This window comes from Pristis pectinata, chromosome 8, assembly GCF_009764475.1.
Source record: "Pristis pectinata isolate sPriPec2 chromosome 8, sPriPec2.1.pri, whole genome shotgun sequence".
NCBI classification, from domain to species: Eukaryota; Metazoa; Chordata; class Chondrichthyes; order Rhinopristiformes; family Pristidae; genus Pristis; species Pristis pectinata.
The window spans coordinates 101,869,210-101,891,274 of NC_067412.1; the positions used below are offsets into that span (position 1 = coordinate 101,869,210).

At 45.4% G+C, this 22,065-nt stretch overlaps 1 protein-coding gene across 3 annotated transcripts in view; it reads left to right on the forward strand.

Annotated features, from left to right (window-relative positions):
- The window catches only part of arhgef6 (Rac/Cdc42 guanine nucleotide exchange factor (GEF) 6), a 141,562-nt gene that overhangs the window by 95,830 nt on the left and 23,667 nt on the right, over positions 1–22,065 (forward strand). For all 3 annotated transcript variants that reach the window (XM_052022159.1, XM_052022161.1, XM_052022160.1), the window contains exons 11-12: positions 10,634–10,693; positions 16,076–16,222. In XM_052022159.1, coding sequence (XP_051878119.1) covers positions 10,634–10,693; positions 16,076–16,222 — 207 coding nt within the window. The remainder of the gene's footprint in view (positions 1–10,633; positions 10,694–16,075; positions 16,223–22,065) is intronic.

The window sequence follows — 22,065 nt, forward strand, 5'->3', positions numbered from 1 at the left end:
ACACCGTTTATCCTCCAATCATTTTGGTTTCAGAGCTTATCAGTTGCATCGCACGTCTCTATTTCTGTAACGTGAGATTGAAATGATGCTTGTTGATGACTGATATGGTAACTGTCAGCATTTCCTTCGAGGTGATGTGGCATCCTGGCCTCATTGAGAAGCTGCTGGGCCTCTTCCTCCGAAGGTAGACATTTAGGGTTCTAGTAGAGCGTCGTCTGCCCTCTGATCACTGTCCAGCCTGATCATTGCCCCATTCTCCTTTTCCTAAACTCCAGATAATTTTGCTGCCTACAGTTTACCCTTGCCTCCCACCTTTTTGATGCTCTTATTCAAGATGACCTAGATTTCCATTTTTCTGTCAGGATAGTGTGTGTTTCCTTCTAATTGGTCTGTGCAGAACTTGTAGTTGCAGCTTCCTGTGCCAGCACATTATGTTAGTGATGTTCACTCTCAGCCTCCTCCATCTTAAATTGTACTTGGCTGTCGGCAGAGGGGCCATTAGTTGATGGGAAACCTTTGCCTTACCCTTTGAACCCAGTGCAATCTCTGCAGTTCCGTTGTGCCCAAAGGCAGCCGGGCTGGTTTTATTGGCACTTGTTTTCATTCATTGTAGTCAGTGGATGGTCTGGTTTGCCACCAGCATTCAATTTAAAGAGTGCTGAATCCTTTGCTAGCTGCACAGACTTTGCAACATGCAGTCTTATCTTGAACTTGGCAATCACCTGCGGCTACATGCACTTTTGAAAGTAGAGCAGTGCACCCTTCCATTTCCAGCACTCAAGTCCTGAGTCTGAGCCTCTGGTCAGGCAAGTGGTGAGGCAGTGGTAACATCACCTTATCTTTACCCCACCTCCTTTTACATGTAGTGAAACAGTGCATCTGTTCCAGTATCAGTGTGTTTAGTGATGCATAATCATTTAATTTCAGTCCTGTTTAAGGTCCTAAATTTGGGTGTGACAGCATTTGTGGTGAGAGGGAGTCATAAGGACATATGACTAGGAGTAATTCATTGGCCCTTCCTCAGCTTTCCGCCACTCAAGATTACGGTACATCTTCTCCCTCAAGTGACATTTTCTAAAGACAAAATTATAGGCAGGTTAGCTTGACTTCAGTGGTTGGTAAGATTTGAGAGTCATTTATTAGGATGAGGTTTCAGGGTACTTGGAAGCACATGATAAAATAGGGCGAAGTCAGCATGGTTTCCTTAAGGGGAGATCTTGCTTGACAAATTTGTTGGAATTCTTTGAGGAAGTAACAAGCAGGATAGACAAAGGAGAGTCAGTGGATGTTGTTTAGTTTCCAGTAATGGAAGAGTCTTGGACTAGAGGGCACTGCCTCAGAATAGAAGGACGTCCCTTTAGAACTGAGATGAGGAGGAGTTTCTTTAGCCAGAGGGTGGTGAATCCATGGAATTCATTGCCACAGACAGCTGTGGGGGCCAAGTCATTGGGTATATTTAAAGCAGAGGTTGATGGGTTAGTAAAGGCATCAAAGGTTACAGGGAGAAGGCAGGAAAATGGGGTTGATGGGGAAAAATAAATCAGCCATGATCAAATGGCACAGCAGACTCGATAGGCTGAATGGCCTAATTCTGCTCCTATGTTTTATGGTCTTCTAGCACCATCCCCAGATCCTGTGATTTCCCCCATATGCCTGTGGACTTCTGTTTTGAATGAACTCAGTAAGTCTCAGTAGTCCTTTGGGCTAGAGATTACCAAAGGTTCACCACACTCTAAATGAAGAAATTTCTCATCACCTCAGTCCTGGACAGCCATCCACCTATTCTCAAATTGTGCCCCCTGATCCTTGACTGCTCAGCCAGGAAACTCATTTCCTTGCCTACTATGTACCACTATGTAGAACCCTGAAAGAATTTTGCAGGTTTCAATGAAATATCCTCTGATTTTTCTAAACAGTATTGAATACAGTGCCTGTCTATTCAACAATCTGCTGGAGGAGCTCAGTGGGTTGAGCAGCACCTGGTGGTGGGTAGGAATTGTTGACATTTGGGTCAAAACCCTGATGCAGGGTCAACTCGCTGAGTTCCTGAAGTAGATTGTTTGTTGCTCCAAATTCCAGTATCTGCAGGCTCCTGTGTCCCCAGTCTTCTAAATTTCTGCTCGTATAGAAAACTCATCCCTGGAACCAGTGTAACAAATCTTTGCTGCACTCCTATGGTAAGTACATCCTTCCTACAGTATGGACACCAAAAATGGGATACAATACTCCAAGTGTGATCTCACCCAAGGCTTTGTACATCTGCAATAAACTACTTCATTCAGGTATTCATACCTCATTGTAATAAAGGCTAACATTAACCTCCTTATCACCTGCTGCACCTGTATATTGGCCTTCACTGACTGGTGTACAAGTGCAGCCAAGTCCCTTTCTCAACTCGCTCTCTCAGCATTTACCAAATATTGCATTTTTCTGTTATCTAGATGACCTTGCATTATATTCCATCTGCCATGTTCTTGCCCATTTATTCAGTTGTCCATATCCCCCTGAAGCCTCTTTAAATTCCATTTCCTCACAATCCCTCCTTTGGACCCCTCAGCCAAATCACTGATGTAGATTGTGAACAGCAGGGGCCTCACCACCCACCCCTGGGGTCCCCACCAGTCACAGACTGGGGGCCCACCACCCACCCCTGGGGTCCCCACCAGTCACAGACTGGGGGCCCACCACCCACCCCTGGGGTCCCCACCAGTCACAGACTGGGGGCCCACCACCCACCCCTGGGGTCCCCACCAGTCACAGACTGGGGGCCCACCACCCACCCCTGGGGTTCACAACCTGCCAACCTGAAGAACCTGTTCTTCTCACTCCTTGCTTTCAGTCCCAATAATACCAGCTGAAGCTGGGCTAATGGTTTAATCTCCCTTGTTGTTGCTTGTTATCCTGACTGCTTTCAAGCTGACACAAAATGGATCTGAAAAGAACAATGAATAAATGGATATTAGTGATATTACTTTTTCCAAAGAGGGCACATTGGGATATTCGATTTGACCTGCTGCGTATGTTCCTTCTTGTCAATAAACTTGGTTCTTGCTGGAGGGTCTGAAATTGTTCATCTGTTCAACTATTTTCTGGTTCAGATCACATGCAGTGCAGCTCAAGTGTTTGGTCTGGACTAGATTATTGCTGCTCAGATTACCAGGATTTGGCAGTTGATGTTCTAACCAGTCAGGCAAAATGCCAAACTTGGTACTAAGCTACAGGCAGGCCATTGAGTTTATCCCAAACTGGAGTGTGGAATGGGCTGCCATCTGATGTGGTAAATGCAGGCTCGCTCTTAACTTAAGGGTAAATTGGATAGATACATGGATGAGAGGGGTCTGGAGGGGTATGGGCTGGGGGCAGGTAAATGGGACTAGCAGAATAATGTTTTGGCACGGACTAGAGGGGCCAAATGGCCTGTTTTCTGTGCTGTAGTTTTCTGTGGTTCTATTGTGCTGTTCAGGTGATTTGAGCTATGTTAATAATGCTGATTCAGAAACTTCTCGTTACTGAAAATATACTTGTTCAGTTCACTGTACATGATATCTTCAAAAGATACCATTCAGCCCCTCTAGCCTGTTCTTCCTGCAACGCAAATACCCATTTTTCCTCGCATCCCATAAGGCCTTTATGTAACCAAATGCGATCTTCTCAGGATTAAGGGAAAGAATTGATCCAGCATTCATTGCCACTCGTAGAAGAATTTCATGCTTCCTCAACCTCTGCAATGTAAAAATTACATTACATTACTTGGACAATGTAATCAGGCAAAACCAACATGGTTTTGTTGAAACAAAATCATGTTTGAACAATTTATTGGAGTCACACTGCAGATAATGGAGAGCCAGTAAATGTTTGACACTCAGGTTTCCAGTAGCCACATCAGAAAAGGTGCCGCATCAAAGGTTGTTGCAGAAAATAAAAGCTGATGGTGTAGGAGGTGAGCGTTGGTGTGGATAGAAGGTCGCTGGCTAACAGGAAACAGTGAATCGGCATAAATGTCTTTCTGGTTGGCAGTATGTAACAAGTGGTGTGCCACAGAACAGTGCTAGGGCCTCGCTTCTTAATTTATGCAAAAGAGTTGGATAAAGACCCTAAGGTACAGGTGCTAAATTTGCTGGACACAAATAGGTAGGAAAGCAAGTTGTGACACCCAATAATGATGTTACAAAGGGATATAGATCGGTGAGACAAGCAGGAAAAATTTGACAGAATAAACAGAAAAAAGGAATAAGCAGCATATTATCGAAATGGTGAGAAACTGCAGGGCTCTAGGATACAGAGGGGTCCTGATTAGCAAAGGGCTAGTGTGCTGTCAGACCAAGTACTTAGGGAAGCTAACAGAATGTTATTGTGTATTATTGGGGGAATTTAAAAAAAATTGAGAGCTTATACTTCAGTCATATAGGGCATTGGTGAGACCACAGCTGAAGTACTGTGTACAGTGGGGGACTCCTCACTGAAGGATGTTAATATACTGGAAGCATGTACTTGGAGGATGCTTTAGGTTGCGTGTTATAGAAGGATGGACTATCTGGAAAGAAGTTTCAAACTGAATTGTAGCAGCTGGATAATTTGTATTCTAATATTTATCATCAATGGTGATCTTAAGACAATGAACTGTCAGAAGAGCCTTTCTGCTTCCCTAATGTCTCAATAGGAAACCCATAGTGAGAGCAGTGCTGTTGATATATAACAGTCCTCTGAAATGATGCAGAAGCCACTCAGTTCAGGGTTAAAATCAGAGAACAACACTGAAACAGGCCCTTCAACCCAACTCATCCAAGCTAACCGAGATGCCTATCTACACTAATCTCACCTTCTTGCATTTGACCCATATCCATCTTTTCATTCCCTATCCATGTACCAATACCTGTCCAAATGCTTTTCAAACACTAATTGTATCTGTCTCTGCCACCTCCTCTGGCAGCTTGTTCCATACATCCACTATCCTGTTTGAAAAACTTTCTTCTCAGATCTCCTTTAAATCTTCAGTCTCTCACCTTAAGCCTGTGCTCTAGTTTTAGACTCCCTCACCCGTGGAAAGACTGACCATCCATCTTATGCCCCTCATGATTTTATAAACCTCTATAAGGTCATCTCTCAGCCTTCTATGCTGCAGTTAGAACAAACCCAACCTAACCAATCTCTCCTTATAAGGAAATCCCAATGTTCCAGGCAATATCCTAGTGAATCTTTGGTAGCGTAGTGTTGCGTACGGTACGGCATGCTACACTACACTAGTGTAGTGGCACGGTAGTGTAGTGGTTAGTGTGACGCTATTACAGCACCAGCGACCCGGGTTCACTTCCCAGAGTTTGTACATTCTCCCCATGTGCATGGGTTTCCTCCGAGTGCTCTGGTTTCCTCCCACATTCCAAAGATGTACGGGTTAGGAAGTTGTGGGCATGCTATGTTGGCGCCAGAAGAGTGGCAACACTTGCGGGCTGCCCCCAGCACATTCTCAGTAACACAAAAAGACGTATTTCACTGTGTTTCGATGCATATGTGAGTAATAAATAAATACCTTACCTAGTCTCCCACAGGGCATCACTCCCTCAGTCCATCAGTAGGCAAAAACTCCTGGTCTTTGAAAAGAGAAAACGAACTTGACTCTGAAAGTTCAGTCAGGATTATGAGCCACGTTCTGCCTTCTACAGTTCCATGCCATCTCTGCTGACTGAAATATCTTCACATGACATAGGAGAGTGTTGGTTCTTTGAGTCAATGCTGGCTGTCAGGACACTCCTATTTCTCCACGTTTCCCGGTAACCTGTTCTCTTGCAAGTGCCCATCACCTCGCCCCTGCTTTTCCTATCACCCAGCCACAGATGGAATAACTTAAAGTAGCCAATTCACCTGCCAGTACATCTTTGGGATGTGAAGGAAACCAAAGCACTCAGGGAAGTCCCCTGTCTCAGGGAGAGCATGCAAAGTCCACACACACAGCACAGGAAGTCAGGATTAAACCTGGCTCTCTGAAGCTGTGAGGCAGCTGCACTAACTGTGCCGCCCTATTACATAATTACAAACTCTGGTCAAAGGAAGCATTGGTTATTTTTGCTTGCATTATTTTCTTTGAGTCCCTGCCACTGACTTGACTATCACTTTTATTTGTGTTCAGGAAGCCATTATTTCCCTCTATGTAAGTAGTGACACATTACTTTAAAAATGCAAGTTTTTTTCATGAATAAAGCTGGCGATGACATGATGGCCATTGTCGGTGGTGAGGTAAGCAGAGTACTGAAGCAACTTGGGTGGAACTTGGAAATAAGAAGGGAGTGATCACTTTGATGGGATTGTACTATAGGCCCCCCCAATACTCAGTGGAAATCAGAGGAACTAATATGTAGGGAGATCGCAGATAGCTGTCAGAACAATAGGGTTGTAATAGAAGGTGATGTATGGGGATGTAGCTCAGTGGGAGAGCATATGAATGAGGTCCCGGGTTCAATTCCTGGCATCTCCACGCTGGTGATCTTGAATTTTTAGGGGTAGGCACTGTAGTGTAGCAGTTAGCATAATGCGATTACAGCGCCAGCAACCTGGGTTCAATTCCCACCGCTGACTGTAAGGAGCTTGTATGTTCTCCCCATGTCTGTGTGGGTTTCCTCCGGGTGCTCTGGTTTCCTCCCATATTCCAAAGATGTACGGGTTAGGAGTTGTGAGCATGCTATGTTGGCACCCAAAGTGTGGCGACACTTGCAGGCTGTCCCCAGAATACTCTACACAAAGATGCATTTCACTGTTTGTTTCAATGTACATGTGACTAATAAAGAAATCTTTTGACTAGGACTGCAAAGGGCTTGGATGGGAGGGAATTTTTTAAATGTGTCCAGGAAAGTTTTCTCAAACAGTATGCAGATGGCCCCACTAGACAGGGAGCAGCACTGGACCTCCTGTTGGGAAGTGTCAGTGGGGGAGCACTTTGGGACCAGTGACCATAATTCTATTAGTTTTAAGATAGAATAGAAAAAGATAGGACCAGTCCACAAATCAAAATCCTAAATTAGCACAAGGCAAATTTTGAAGGCATTATACAGGAACTTGCAAAGATTGATTGGGAGAGGCTGTTTGCAGGTAAAAGGACATCTGGCAAGTGGGAGGCTTTTCAAAGTGAAAATAGGGTGAGTTCAGGGCCAGCGTGGTCCTGTTAGAGTGAAGGACAAGGCTGGCAGGAATAGGGAACCCTGGTTGATGAGGGATACTGAGGTCATGGTCAGGAAGATGGAGACATGTGTCAGATATAGGCAGCTGGGATCAAGCTAATCCCTTGAGTATAAGATACGTAGGAGTACAAGATACGTAGGCGTACACTTGAAGGAAATCAGGAGAGCAAAAAGAAGACATGAGGTAGCTTTGGCAGATAAAGTAAAGAGAATTCTATGAGATTCTACAAGTATATTAAGAACAAAAGGGTAACTAGGGAGGGAACAAGGCCCCTTAAGAATCAATGTGGTCATCTGTGTGGAGCCAGAGATGGACGAGGTATTAACTGAATTTTTCTCATCTGCATCTGTGGAGAAGGTCATAGAAGCTCAGGAATTAAGGGAAATGAATGGTGATATTTTGGAACATATCCAAATTACAACAGAGGAGATGGCAGTCTTGAGACATATTAATGTGGATAAATCCCTGGGACCCGATCATGTAGCCTAGCAATGTGGGAAACCAGGGAAGAAATTGCAGGGGCCCTGGCAGAGATATTTGCATCATTGTTAGCCACAGGTGAGGACCCAGAAGACTGGAGGGTGGCTAATGTTGTGCCTTTATTTAAAAAAAGTTTTGCAGGTTGCGCCAAAGTTGATGGTGCAGTGGACAGTGAAGAAGGTTGTCTAAGATTACAACAGGATCTAGATGAAATGGGCCAAGGAATGGCAGATGGAACTTAGACAAGTGTGAGGTGTTGCATTTTGGTAAGACAAACCAGGGCAGGACCAACATATTAAATGGTAGGTCCCAGGGGACTGTTGTAGAACAGAAAAACCTAGAGGTACAGGTACATAGTTCCCTGAAAGTGGTGACACCAGTGGTAAGGGTGTTAAGAAGGTGTTTGGCATGCTTGCCTTCATCAATCAGGTATTGAGTACAGGAGTTGCAACTGTACAAGTAGTTGGTGAGATTATCTGGTCAGATGTCATTAAGCTGGAAAGGGTGAAGAAAAGGTTCACGAGCAAGTCACCAGGACTGAAGAGCTTGAGTTATAAGGAGAGGCTGGATAGGCTGAGGCTTTTTTACCTTGGAGCGTAGGAGGCTAAGGGGTGACCTTACAGTGATATATAAAATCATGAGGGGCGTAGCTAAGGTGGATGGTCACATTTTTTTCCCTACGGCAGGGGAGTCTAAAACTGGAGGACATAGGTTTAAGGTGAGGGGGGAAAGATTTTATAAGAGACCTGCAGGGCAATTTTTTTTGGGTGGTAGGTGTATAGGACAAGCTGCCAGACCAATGCTTAAAAGAGATTTGCACAGGTACATGGATAGAAAAGGTTTAGAGGGATATGGGCCAAACACAGGCAAATGGGCAGGCATGGTAGTGTAGCAGTTAGCGTGACACCATTACAGCTCCAGCGACTATCGTAAGACAAGTTCATAAGGTCTCAAAGGGCAAGGACTCGGGACACAGTCTTTGGAGTTAAAATGATTTATTCGCAAAGACAAACACAGGACAGGATGAACAGGAAGGGACCCACACACAGGTGATCACAAACGTGGGGGAAATCACAACAAGGGTGAGATGCGCGCACACTCACACAACTAACTGGCTACAAACAAATCAAGGAAGAAACAATACGGTGCCCGCCACCCCTTGACTCAGTGCAAGCATCAGCTCTATGCTCCCAGGAATCTACTTAGAACTCTCCTAACCCTTGTGGAAGTGCATACTCTTACCAATGGTCTCTTCAGCATTGTCTCACGATTCCTGGAACAGTCAAAAGAGAGCAAACCATGCACATGTGACATTCTTTATAGTGCTGGAGGGCTGGTAGTCCAGCCCAGGTAATTCAAACAATCCAATGGTTCAGGGCCAGGTACAAAGGTGTTTACAGGGACCAATGGTCAAGGGTGTGCACTAATGAGTGGGTGGAGTCAGACCTTGATTGAGAGTGATGTAGCTTTTGACCCAGATGATCAATGGTGTCATGTGACAGCCATGACCACAATACAGCCACTCAGGTTCGATTCCGGCCGCTGTCTGTAAGGAGTTTGTACATTCTCCCCGTGTCTGCGTGGGTTTCCTCCGGGTGCTCCAGTTTCCTCCCACGTTCCAAAGATGTACGGGTTAGGAAGTTGTGGGCATGCTTTGCTGATGTCAGAAGTGTGGCGACACTTACGGGCTGCCCCCAGAACACTCTACGCAAAAGATGGATTTCACTGTGTGTTTCGATGTACGTGTGACTAATAAATAAATATCTTAAATGAGACTAGCTCAGATAGACAGCTTGGTCGGCATGGATGAGTTGAGCTGAAGGGCCTGTTTCCATGCTGTATAACTCTGAGGGAGCACCACACTGTGGGAGGGGCAGCACTGATGGAGGGCCACACTGTGGGAGGGGCAGTACTGAGGGAGAGTCACACTGGCTGGGGCAGTACTGAGGGGGGTCACACTGGGGGGGCAGTACTGAGGGAGGATCACACTGTGGGAGGGGTACTGAGGGAGGGTCACACTGTGGGAGGGGCCTTTACTGAGGGAGGGTCACACTGTGGGAGTGTCACACTGTGGGAGAGCCACACTGAGCGGGAGGCGGTACTGAGGGACGGTCACACTGTGGGAAGGGCAGTACTGAGGGAGGGGCGGTACTGAGGGAGTGTCACACTGTGGGAGGAGCAGTACTGAGGGAGGGGTGGTACTGAGGGAGGGCCAGTACTGAGGGAGCACCACACTGCTAAGGCAGTTCTGCAGTGTCAGAGATTCTGTTTTCGAATGCACTATTAAACCTGGTCCGATGAATTATGCAAAACTCTTCCATGGTATTTTTGGACAACAGTTGTTGGGTGTGAGGCCAACATCCTCCCCCTCAATTGTCACTAACGAATAGTCTCGGCAGTCTCCAACCTGATGGCATGAACATCAATTTCTCCAACTTCTGGTGACCTCTCCCTACCTCCCCCCCACTTTGTTTTCTCTTATCCCACTGGCCCCCTCCCCCCCCCATCTGCCCGTCACCCACACATTCCTCCGTCCAGTTCCCCTCCTCACCTTCCCTTCATTCCATGGCCCACCGTCCATCTTCAGCCCTTTGTCACTCCCACCTCCCACTCTCCCCCACCCCCCCACCCGCCTTCTTCCCCCCACCCCCTACCCTCCACCCCCTACCTTCCCCACCCCCCAACTCCCCCCACCTTCCCCCAGCACCCTACCTTGCCCCCATTCCCCCCACCCCAACTTCCCCCACCCTCCCACCCCCATCCCCTACCTTCCCCCCACCTTCCCCCACCTCCCTTCCCCATCCCTCCTACCTTCCCCCATCCCTCCCACCCCCACCTTCCTCCACCCCCCACCCCCTACCTTCCCCCCACCCCCAACCTTCCCCCACCTCCCTTCCCCCAGCCCCCCTACCTTCCCCTATAGAAGTGAATGTTCTTTTTTCAGTTAATTTAAAATGTTTAATGTATTTTTTTTGTTTTTCAGGAATCTCATCCTGATTATCCTGATATTTTAAAAGCAATGGCATCTTTCAAAAATCTAGTGGTAAGTCAGCATTTGATTTTAGGTGCAGGCTGTCAATGTGCAGAAACTGTCTTATGGTTTTGAGAGATGATGAGCATAATCACGAAACAAAAAAATTCCTACGGGTTTACGACTTGTTAATTACAAGGGTTTATATGTAGAATAGACAGGTTCTGTCTTGGAGGCACTGGCAGCCTTTTTGAGGAAAGACAACCAAATCTATACTCCCCACCCCTCCAGGAGCCTCTCTGCTCCTGCATCCTTCAGCTGTGGGAGGGGCAGTACCGAGGGAGCACCGCCCTGTGGGAGGGGCAGTACCGAGGGAGCACCACCCTGTGGGGGCAGTACCGAGGGAGCACCACCCTGTGGGAGGGGCAGTACTGAGGGAGCACCGGCCTGTGGGGGCAGTACCGAGGGAGCACCACCCTGTGGGAGGGGCAGTACTAAGGGAGCACCACCCTGTGGGGGCAGTACCGAGGGAGCACCGGCCTGTGGGGCAGAACTGAGGGAGCGCCACCCTGTGGGAGGGGCAGTACTGAGGGAGCACCGGCCTGTGGAGAGGCAATCTGGAGGGTAAACCATGTTGTAAGAGGAGCAGGACCTGGAGAAATGGGAACTATTGCCAAGACTCCCCAGTCAGGTAGATTTAAAAGCAGTTACAAAAGAAGAGCAGAATATGCCTTCCTAGCATCCTGCTGATGTTTAGAACTGTTCACCAGGCATAGGTGCTTTTGGAGTCTTGATGTGCTCAACATTACATCCATCCATGTAGGTTAATGGTGCAATGTGTGGGTTGGAATAAAATGGGATTAGGGTGAAATGGGTGCTTGATGATCAGTGTGGATTTCTAGGCCAAAGGACCTGTTTCTATGCTCTATGGTCTTTGACAGGAAATTGGGAAAAGGTGGAGAGTGTCACAACTAATTATGGTGGTTTTGGTGCAAAAGAGAGGGATGACCGAGTTCGTCTTTGCATTAATTCCCGTACTCTGGCACTCGACTCATTGCCTTCATACCATGGTGTTTGTTGTGAGAGTACCTGCCTTCACCATTCCCTCAGGCAGTGCCCTGTACGTATCAGTCTCCTTATCAAGGAGAGATGTAAATGTATTGGTGCAAGCTCAAAGAAGCTTCACTGGACTAAAAACCTGGGGTGGGTGGGTCGTCTCATGAGAAAAGGTTGGAGAGGTTTGGCATGTGCGAGGGGTGTTGACTGAAACACAAGATCCTGAGAAGAGTGGAAAGAATGTTTTTCGTTATGGGGGTCTTTAGAACTGGAATCAGTGTTTTAATTTGTAATTTTAGCCCTAATTTACACATTCATTATTGCCTTTTAAAAATTCCCATTGAATCTCCATCCACCAATCATTTGTCAGCCTTTGCAACAATTTGAAGATTGTTCATGTTTCCCCCTAATCCTTTGGCTAATTATTTTACATCTGTGACTTCCAGTTAATAATATACTTGGCAGAGGAAGAAGTTTCCTTTTATTTACTCTGTTGACAACTATTATAATTTTACCTCCCCATATCTTCTCTGATGTAGGGAGAATCCAGGGAGGTTCTTCAATCTCCAGAGAACTGAAAACCTCATCTACAGGAGTAGGAGCAGGAGGAAGATAATCAGCCTGTGAGACTCTTGGCTGATCTACGATCTAACTCCATCTAGCTGCCTTTTTTCCTTTATTTCTTTATATATCTGGGTCACAAAGTTTAAATCTCAGATTTAAAGTGAACAGTCAACCTGGCATCAATTGCTGTTTGCAGGGATTCCCAATTCCTGCTACTTTCTGTGCATGGAGTATCTGACCAGACTTGTGAAAGGCCTGGCTCTAATTTTTCAACTTTTCCCCTTGGTCCCAGACTCTCTGACCAGAGGTGGTTTCTGACCATCTGCCTGATCTGTTCCCATTAATATCTTAAAAATTAGGATCAAGTCATCTCTTAACCTTCAAGATTTCTGGTGAACCTCCTTTATACTCTGACCTCACAAGACTCCTGCCGAGCTCTTTCCAGAGACTTTGTAAGGTGTAGAACACCTTGGTTATTTTTATATTTAACTTGTATGTTTACAAAGGCAAGTATCCCATACGTTTCCACAAATTATGGGCTTGCTCTGCCTCCTTCCAATATTTGTGAATGTTTGCACCCGCTCTCCCTCTATTGTATTGCTTGTCTGCAGTGTTCCTCCAAAGGTGCGTTCTTATAAACTCCACTTCAGAATAGGGAATTATCTGTGAAGTTTTGTGGGATTTACTCAGGATGGGAAAGGTGCTGTGTATCTCTACCAAAGGCTTGATGTTTAGGAACACCTGATGCCTAATTTTATGAAAGGTTTCCCCTTCCTTCTGGCAAATTTCAGAGAGTAAAGCGGAGTGCAAATGCCGATGCCTGGTTGTAAACACAGGAGAGAAACTAGGCTGATTACAGTAAGTGCAGAGGGGAAGTGAGAAATGAAATCAGAGAGGCAAACAGAAAGCATGAGAAAAGGCCTGCAGCAAACATAAAAAGAAATTCAAAGATATTCTGGAGGCATATGAACAGGAAAAGGGCTGTAGGAGGCAAGGTGGTGCTGATCATAGACCAAAACTGAAATTGCTCATGGAGGCAGAAGTACTTAAGTCAGTACTTGACATCACTCTTCACCAAGGGAGAACTTGCTGCCGGCCTCTAGCACACAAAAGTGGAGATAAGATTCTGGATGAGCTAAAAACGGATAGAGATTCTACAAATGCTAGCTGCAGTTTAAGCGTATAAATCACCTGGACCAGATGGAATGCATCCTAGGTAGCTAGGAAAATTGGAATTGGTTTATTATTGTCACATGTACTGCAATGCAGCGGAAAAGCTTTTGTTTGTGTGCCATCAGACAGAACATTCCATACATCAAGGTAGTATATCGGGAAAAACAGAATGCAGAATATAGTGTTACAGTTACAGAGAAAGTGGGGGAGAAGAGAGGATGTCTGGGATGGAAGGGGTCCTTGACTATGCTGGTTGCTTTCCCAAGGCAGGAAGTGTAGACGAGGGTCAATGGAGAGAAGGCTGGTTTGTGTGGTGGACTGGGCTGCATTGGCCATAATCTCCCAAATGTCTATCGATTCGGACTTGCTGCCTGAGAATTGGACATTGCAAATTGTACACATTTGTTCAAAAAGCACTGTAGGGATACCCAGTAACAACAGGTCAGTCAGTTTAACCTTGATGGGGAAAGTTCCAGAAACAATAATCAGGGTCATAATTAGCAGTCCCTTTGACAGGTGTGGATTGATTAGAGAAAACAGCATGGATTTGTTAAAGGCAAATGGTGTTTCATTATTGGATAGAATTTTGAGGAAATTACAGAGTGAATCAATAAGGGAAATGCACCATAATTTCCAAAGGGTATTTGATAAGGTGACATCAAAAGTCTGTCAAGTGGATTGGAATGAAAGGGACGTTAGCAACATGGGTAAAAAATTAACTAATGAATGGGAAACCGAATAGTAGTGAAATGTTGTTGACCAGATTGGAGGGAAAGGTAGAATGGAGTTCATCAGGAGTCAGTCCCCGGGCCACTGCTTCTCTTGATATAATTAATGACAGTGTGCAGGCCCCATTTCCAAACTTGCAAATGAGACAACTTGGAGACATAGTGAACTGCGAGGAGGATAGTAGGGAGTTGTGTATATGCTGGAGGATTGGATAAAGAGGTGGCAGATCAAATTTATTGCTGAAAAATGTAAAGGATAAATAAGAAGAAGCAATGTAAACTGGAGGGCACAATTCTAACATGGAAACAACAACAAAGGTCTGGAGTATATATGCATCATTCGTGGAATTAGTGGGCAGTTGAGAAAGAGGTTAGTAAAGAAACCAGGATCCTCGGAAGTACAAAGTACAAGAGTAAGGAAGTCGCAATGAACTTTAATGAACTGGTTGAACCACCGCTTGAGTATTGTGTCCAGTCCTCGGTGCTACACTTTACTAAAGGTGTAAAGGCTTTGGAGAGATTTACTAAAATGTTTCCAGGGATGAGAGACCTGACCTATGTGGATAACTTTACTGAAGGGACATTACAAGAAGGTGTGAAAGGTATAGACAGAGTGGATAGGAAAAAACCATTACCATTGTCCAAGGGGTCAAGAACTAGGAGACAAAGATCGAAGATGATTGAGGAAAGACCGTAAAGTGACCAGGATTTCTTCAGATAGAGATGGTAGTCGAATGCACTGCCAGTGTGGTGGTGGAGGTGCATTCTAAGGGACCTAGGTATATATCTGAAAGACAAGGATTTGCAGCTCTATACTGTGAGAACTGAGGTGTGGGCTAGCTTGGTTGCTCTTACATAGAACCAGTATGGGCATAGTGGGCCAAAGAACCTCCTTACATGCTGTGACCTTTCTGTAACTCATTGCCACCCTTTTTGTGTTGCTGTCACTGAACTGGAATTACAAGCATCAAGTGATTCTTGCATTTAATATGGATATTAATTGAACTTGAAGATCCAGGAGCCTGAGGGCACGTACCACCAGACTTAAGGACAGCTTCTACCCTACTATGATAAGACTATTGAACGGTTCCCTTATACAATGAGATGGACTCTGACCTCATGATCTACCTTGTTGTGATCTTGCACTTTATTGCACTGCACTTTCTCTGTAGCTGTGACACTTTACTCTGTATTGTTATTGTTTTTACCTGTACTACATCAATGCACTCTGTACTAACTCAATGTAACTGCACTGTGTAATGAATTGGCCTGTACGATTAGTATGCAAGACAAGTTTTTCACTGTACCTCAGTACAAGTGACAATAATAAACCAATACCAACTTTGCATGATATCCTTTAAAATTAATGCATAAAGTTTCTTAGAAAGTGGGTGAAAGAAACAGGAGCCTCTCAAGCTCTGCAATATCATGTCTGGTTTGATCCAAGTTTGATGATCACATTGGTGCCTCACCATTCAACATCTCATTGGTGTTTACCTTTGAATTACGAATATTACTTCAAAATCATGTCCATTTTCTAATCTTACCATATCCTACAGCCTTCTACAAATCTGGCTTCTTGTCACCTGGAATTAATTGCTCAACCAATAGAGGCCATGCCTTCGGATACTGAGGCCCTAAGCTCTGTAATTCCATCTCTAAACCTCTCTGAAACATCTCGCTGATCAAGCTTTTAGTCATCTGTCCAAATATCTCTTTACATGACCCTGTTCCAATCTTTGATGCTTCTGTGATGCACGTTGAGATATTTTACTCCTTTAAAAGTGCTATATTAATAAAAATTGTTTATTATAGAAGAGAATGAATAAATATGAAAGGTGCTGGTTGTTTTACTGCTTGTGCTGATGAGAGAGGTGTTTGAGAAATTCTCATATGCCATGATTTTGACCATCCTGGTTCTGCTTGTTACCAGACTCAGAGTCAGGAACTTCGAAAGAGGAAGCAGTTGGAGTTGCAGATCCTCTCTGAGCAAATTCAGGGCTGGGAAGGTGAAGATATTAAGTCCCTTGGAAACGTCATCTACATGTCGCAGGTCATGGTGCAGTGTGGGGCAAGTGAGGTAAGTGAAGTGAGTTGACTGCGATTATAATGTCAAGTATCAAATGTCTGCAAGTGGAGAGTGGTTCAATCAGTGACTTATCTCCTGTTACTGACTTCTAATCACTGCATTAGAATCTGTTTGTCAGGAAACAAGGCTGTCCCCTCTGGTGAGTTGCTGTGCTGTAATTTTGTTTTCCAGATTGTGCAGTATTGTGGGTACTACTCTGTCCTCTGGTTATCAGGTTGGGTGGGTTAGGCTTAGAGTCTTCGGTGCTGGAAGGTAGTGATAAAGGGACTTCTCTGGAACATCACAAACTAGGGCAGACACCAGAGCACAGAGGGTGATTGGGGATATTACGTGTGATCCCATTGCAGAAAGGCAGCAGGTTTATTGAGGCACGTAAGGTTATTTTATGGATCTGGTTGGCGGACCATGAGAGAAGGAAAAGAATCCATCACCAAGGCCGAATTAGATGAGGTATCAAATAAATCCACACACAAACCCTGGTTCACTGATGTCTGCAGGGAGGAAACGTATCCTCCTGCTCCAGTTCCGCGATTGACTCTTGAAATCCTCTTGAAATGGTCCAGCAAGTAGCTCATGTCAAGCGAAACTATAAATGAGAAATAAACTTTCACGTTACAGTTGTATAAATCATTGGTTCATCCACAGCTAGGAGTATTGTGTGCTGTTCTGATCTCCACACTATGGCAAGGATGTGATTAAGCTAGAGGGTGCAGAAACATTCACAAGGATGTTGCCTGGATTCGAGGGTTTGAGTAATCAGAAGATATCGGATAGGCTGGATCTGTTTTCCCTTGAACAGAGGAGGCTAAATGATGACCTGAAAGAGATGTATAAAATTATGAGAGCATAGGTGGGATAGATCGCCAGTATCTGTTCCCAAGAGTGAGGTTTAAGGGGGATCTGAGGGGTAAATTTTTCACACAAAGAATAGTTGGTATCTGGAATGAGCTGCTAGAGGCGGCGGTGGAGGCAGGAACTGTAACAACATTTAAGAGGCATCTGGACAGGTACTTGAATGAGTAGGGCACAGAGGGATGTGGAATTATTGCAGGCAATTGGGATTAGTATAGATCGGCATGATGCAGTGGGCCCACTGTATCCATCCTGTACAACTCCATGACTCTGTGCTGGTCTTGTCAGTGATGCCCACATCTCATAACTGAGTAAGTAAAAGTAACTGGGGATTGCAAATGAGACAAGGTTACAGGACTTTGACAGAAGATCCAGGGAGGAAAGCTGTGATGGTTTGGGACAGGTTTGAGGAATGAAGTGAGTGAGAGCACTTATCTTGGCCCTGCAATCAGATTGATGCAGAGGACGGAACTGAGGAACCCAAAGTCAACAAAATCAAACCTGAAATAAAAGCAGGTAATGCTGGATATACTCAGCAAGTGAGACAGCATCTGTGGAGACGGAAAAACAGATGAAACGGTTTTCTGTTGGAGAGATGGGTGATGGGAGCAGGAGGAAACAAGAACAGACAAAGTCTGTGATGGGATGGCTGGTAAGTGAGATTGAGAAACACAGGGTGACAGTGCAAGGCAACAGAAGCACAGAGAGGTATAAATGCAGGATAATCATCCAAAATTACAAGAAACTGGAAGAATTGCTGGAAATCAGAAAAAAATGTTGGAAACGTAATCATGTGAAATGGTTAAACTCAGCAAGTTGGAAAGCTGTCATAGAACCATAGAACACTACAGCACAGAAAACAGGCCATTCGGCCCTTCTAGTCTGTGCTGAAACTTTATTCCACTAGTTCCATTGACCTGCACCCAGTCCATAACCCTCCAGACCTCTCCCGTCCATGTATCTATCCAATTTATTCTTAAAACTTAAGAGTGAGCCCACATTTACCACGTCAGATGGCTGCCCATTCCACACTCCCACCACTCTCTGAGTGAAGAAGTTCCCCCTAATGTTCCCCCTAAACCTTTCCCCTTTCACCTAAAGCCATGTCCTCTCGTACTTATCTCTCCTAGTCTAGGTGGAAAGAGCCTACTCGCATTTACTCTGTCTATACCCCTCATAATTTTGTAAACCTCTATTAAATCTCCCCTCATTCTTCTATCAATCCAAGGAATAAAGTCCTAACCTGTTCAATCTTTCCCTGTAACTCAACTCCTGAAGAACCAGCAACATTCTAGTAAATCTCCTCTGCACTCTTTCAATCCTACTGATATCCTTCCTATAGTTAGGTGACCAGATCATATGCCTCATCAAAGGTGCTTCTCCTTCAGCTTCTGTTGTGTTTCATTGGACCAACATGGAGGCCCAAAGACAGGAGGTGGGAGTGAGATGAGAGTCAAAGTAACAGGCAACAGGAAGGTTAGGGTCCCCTTGCTCACTGAATGGAGGTGAGCACCCAATATGGGTTTGTTTTCCCCATTGTGAGCAGCACGTTAAATTTGGAATAACCACAAATAACTGAATGCTTCACTGGAAAGGAGTATTTGGGGTCCTGGACAGCAGAAAGGGAGAGGGTAAAATTCCTATCCCAGTGTTTGCACAGGAGGGCATTGTAGCGGGTATTAGTGAAGATGGAAGAGTGAATCAGAGTGTGGACAGAGAACTGACCATGGGGGATGCTGGAGAGGAAGAGTATCTGATGATATCACCACACTGAACATTGTTAGAAATGATAGAGAATGAGCCATTGAAGTGAGGCTGGTGGGATGGAAGGTGTGGGCAATGGAACGCTAACACGACTCTAGAATGGGGAGGAGGGGTGATGGCAGAGGTCCAGAAAATGGTTCAGAATCCTACAAGCTAAGCAAGCAAATCCATGATTGAGGGAAAGGGACAACCTATGGGAAGGACTGGTGTAGAAGGTGGCATTGTCAGAGCAAATGAGCTGCACATGGAAAAACTGGAAAATGGAATGGAGTTCTTCAAGGAAATGGTTGGGTAAGAAGTGTAACCTGTGGAAGGTTAGATCACATGGGATCTAGGGAGAGCTATCAAACTGGATACATGATTGGCTTGACGGTAGAAAGCAGAGGGTGACAGTGGAAGTTTGTTTCTCGGACTGGAGGCCCGTGACTAGTGGTGTCTTTTGGTCAGTGCTGGGCCCATTTGTCATCTCTATCATCGCTTTGGATGAGAATTTCAAGGCTTGTTTGCAGATGACACTAAAATAGGTGGTATTATAGACAGTGAAGAAGCAGGATCTTGATCAGCTGGGTAAGTGGGCTGAAGAATGGCAAGTGGAGTTTAATTTGAAGCGTTGGATTTTGGGAAGTCAAAACAGGGTAGGATTTTCATAGTAAATGGTAAGGCCCTGGGGAGTGTTGTAGAACATAGGGACCAAGAAGTGCAAGTACATACTGTAGTTCCCTGAAAGTGGAGTCAAGGTAGACAGGGTGGTAGAGAAGACTTCTGGCATATTGGCCTTCATCAGTCAGGGCATTGTGTATAGAAGTTGGGATGTTATGTTGCAGTTGTACTAGACACTGGTGAGGCCGGACCTGGAGTATTATGTGCAGTTTTAGTCACCTTTCTATTGGAAAGATGCCATTAAACTGGAAAGAGTGCAGAAAAGATTTACCAGGATGTTGCCAGGACTCGGATCTGGGTTATAGGGAGAGGTTGAGCAGGCTAGGACGTTTTTCCTTGGAGCGTAATTGACTGAGAGGTGATCTTATAGAGCTGTATAACATCCATAAGATAAGGATGCATGCACTTGGTGTGTAGTGTATTAACATGGATAGAGGATTGGTTAACAAATAAAAGGCAGTTGGGATAAATGGGTGTTTCTCTGGTTGGCAATCAGTGGTGAGTGGGGTGCCGCAGGGGTCGGTGCTGGGCCCGAAGTGTTCATGATATACATTAACAATTTGGAAGAGGGGACCAAGTGTAGCCTATCTAAGTTTGCTGATGACACTAAATTGAGTGGAATTATGCAGAGGATGTGAAGAGTCTGCAGAGAGATATAGATAGGTTCAGTGAGTGGGCAAGGGTCTGGCAGATGGAGTACAACGTTGGTAAATGTGAGGTCATCCACTTTGGAAGGAAAAATAGAGGATCAGGTTATTATTTAAATAGTGAAAAGATTGCAGCATGCTGTTGTGCAGAGGGACTCGGGAGAGCTTGTGCATGAATGGCAAAAGGTTGGTTTGCAGGTGCAACAGGTTATCAAGAAGGCAAATGGAAAGTTGACCTTCATTGCTGGAGGGACTGAATTTAAGAGCAGGGAGGCTATGCTGCAACTGTACAGGGTACTGGTGAGGCCGCACCTGGAGTACTGCGTGCAGTTCTGGTCTCCTTACTTGAGGAAAGATGTACTGGGTTTGGAGGCGGTGCAGAGGAAGTTCACCAGGTTGTTTCCAGGGATGAGGGGGTTAGCCTATGAGGAGAGATTGAGTAGCCTGGGACTATATTTGCTGGAGAAACAAAGGACTGCGGATGCTGGAATCTAGATGCAAAACACGATGATGCTGGAGGAACTCAGCAGGCCAGGCAGCATCCGTGGAGAAAAGCAGGCGGTCAACGTTTCGGGTCAGGACTCTCCTTCAGGACTGAAGATAGGAAAAGGGGGAGCCCAATATATAGGAGGGAAAAGCAGAGCAGTGATAGGTGGACAAAAGAGGGGAGATGGGGTGGGCACAGGGTGGTGATAGGTAGATGCAGGTAAGAGGTAAGAGATAGTGATAGGCAGGTGCGGGATATTGTCAGTCCTCGGCCTCCTCCATTGTCAGGAGAATTCCAAGCGCAAACTGGAGGAACAGCACCTCATTTACCGACTTGGAACCTTGCAGCCTAACGGCATGAACATTGAATTTTCCCACCTTAAGTAATCCCCACACCCCCCCCATGCTTCTTCCCTTTACAAGCCTCTTTCTCTTTCCACTTTTTTTTCCTTTCTCTCCTTCCCTTTGACCCATCCCCCAGTGGATCTGCTCTCCCCTCCTCCCCCACACCTGCCCATCACTGTCTCTTACCTGCATCTACCTATCACCACCCTGTGCCCACCCCACCTCCCCTCTTTTGTCCACCTATCACTGCTCTGCTTTTCCCCCCTATGTATTGGGCTCCCACTTTTCCTATCTTCTGTCCTGAAGAAGGGTCCTGACCCAAAATGTTGACCGCCTGCTTTTCTCCACGGATGCTGCCTGGCCTGCTGAGTTCCTCCAGCATCATCGTGTTTTTCAACTATACTCACTGGAATTCAGAAGAATGAGAGGGGATCTTATAGAAACTTGTAAAATTATGAAAGGGATAGATAAGATAGAGGCAGGTTGTTTCCGCAATAGGTGAGACTAGAACCAGGGGACATAGCCTCAAGATTCGGGGGAGCAGATTTAGGACGGAGATGAGGGGTAAATGCCTTTACCAGAGAGTAATGAATCTGTGGAATTCTTTGCCCAGGGAAGCAATAGAGGCGACCTCATTAAATATACTTAAGACACAGTTAGATAGAATTTTGCATAGTAGGGGAATGAAGGGTTATGGGGAAAAGGCAGGTAGGCGGATCTGAGTCCACGGCCAGATCAACCGTGATCTTACTGAATGGTAGAGCAGGCTCAACGGGCCAGATGACCTCCTCCTGCTCCTATTTCTTGTTCTTATAACATCATGAGGGGCATAGACAGGATGAATGCACAGTCTTTTTCACAGGGTTGAGGAATCGAGGGCATAGGTTTAAGGTGAGAGGGGAAAGTTTTAATGGGAGAGTTCTGCGGAGCAGACTCGATAAGCCAAATGGCCTAATTCTGCTCTTATGTCTTATGGAACCTGAGCCCAGGGCCCTATGTGTTTCAATAACCACTTTCTCAAGCTGCCCTGCCACTTTTGATGAACTATGACACAGTAGTGTAGCAGTTAGCGTAACGCTA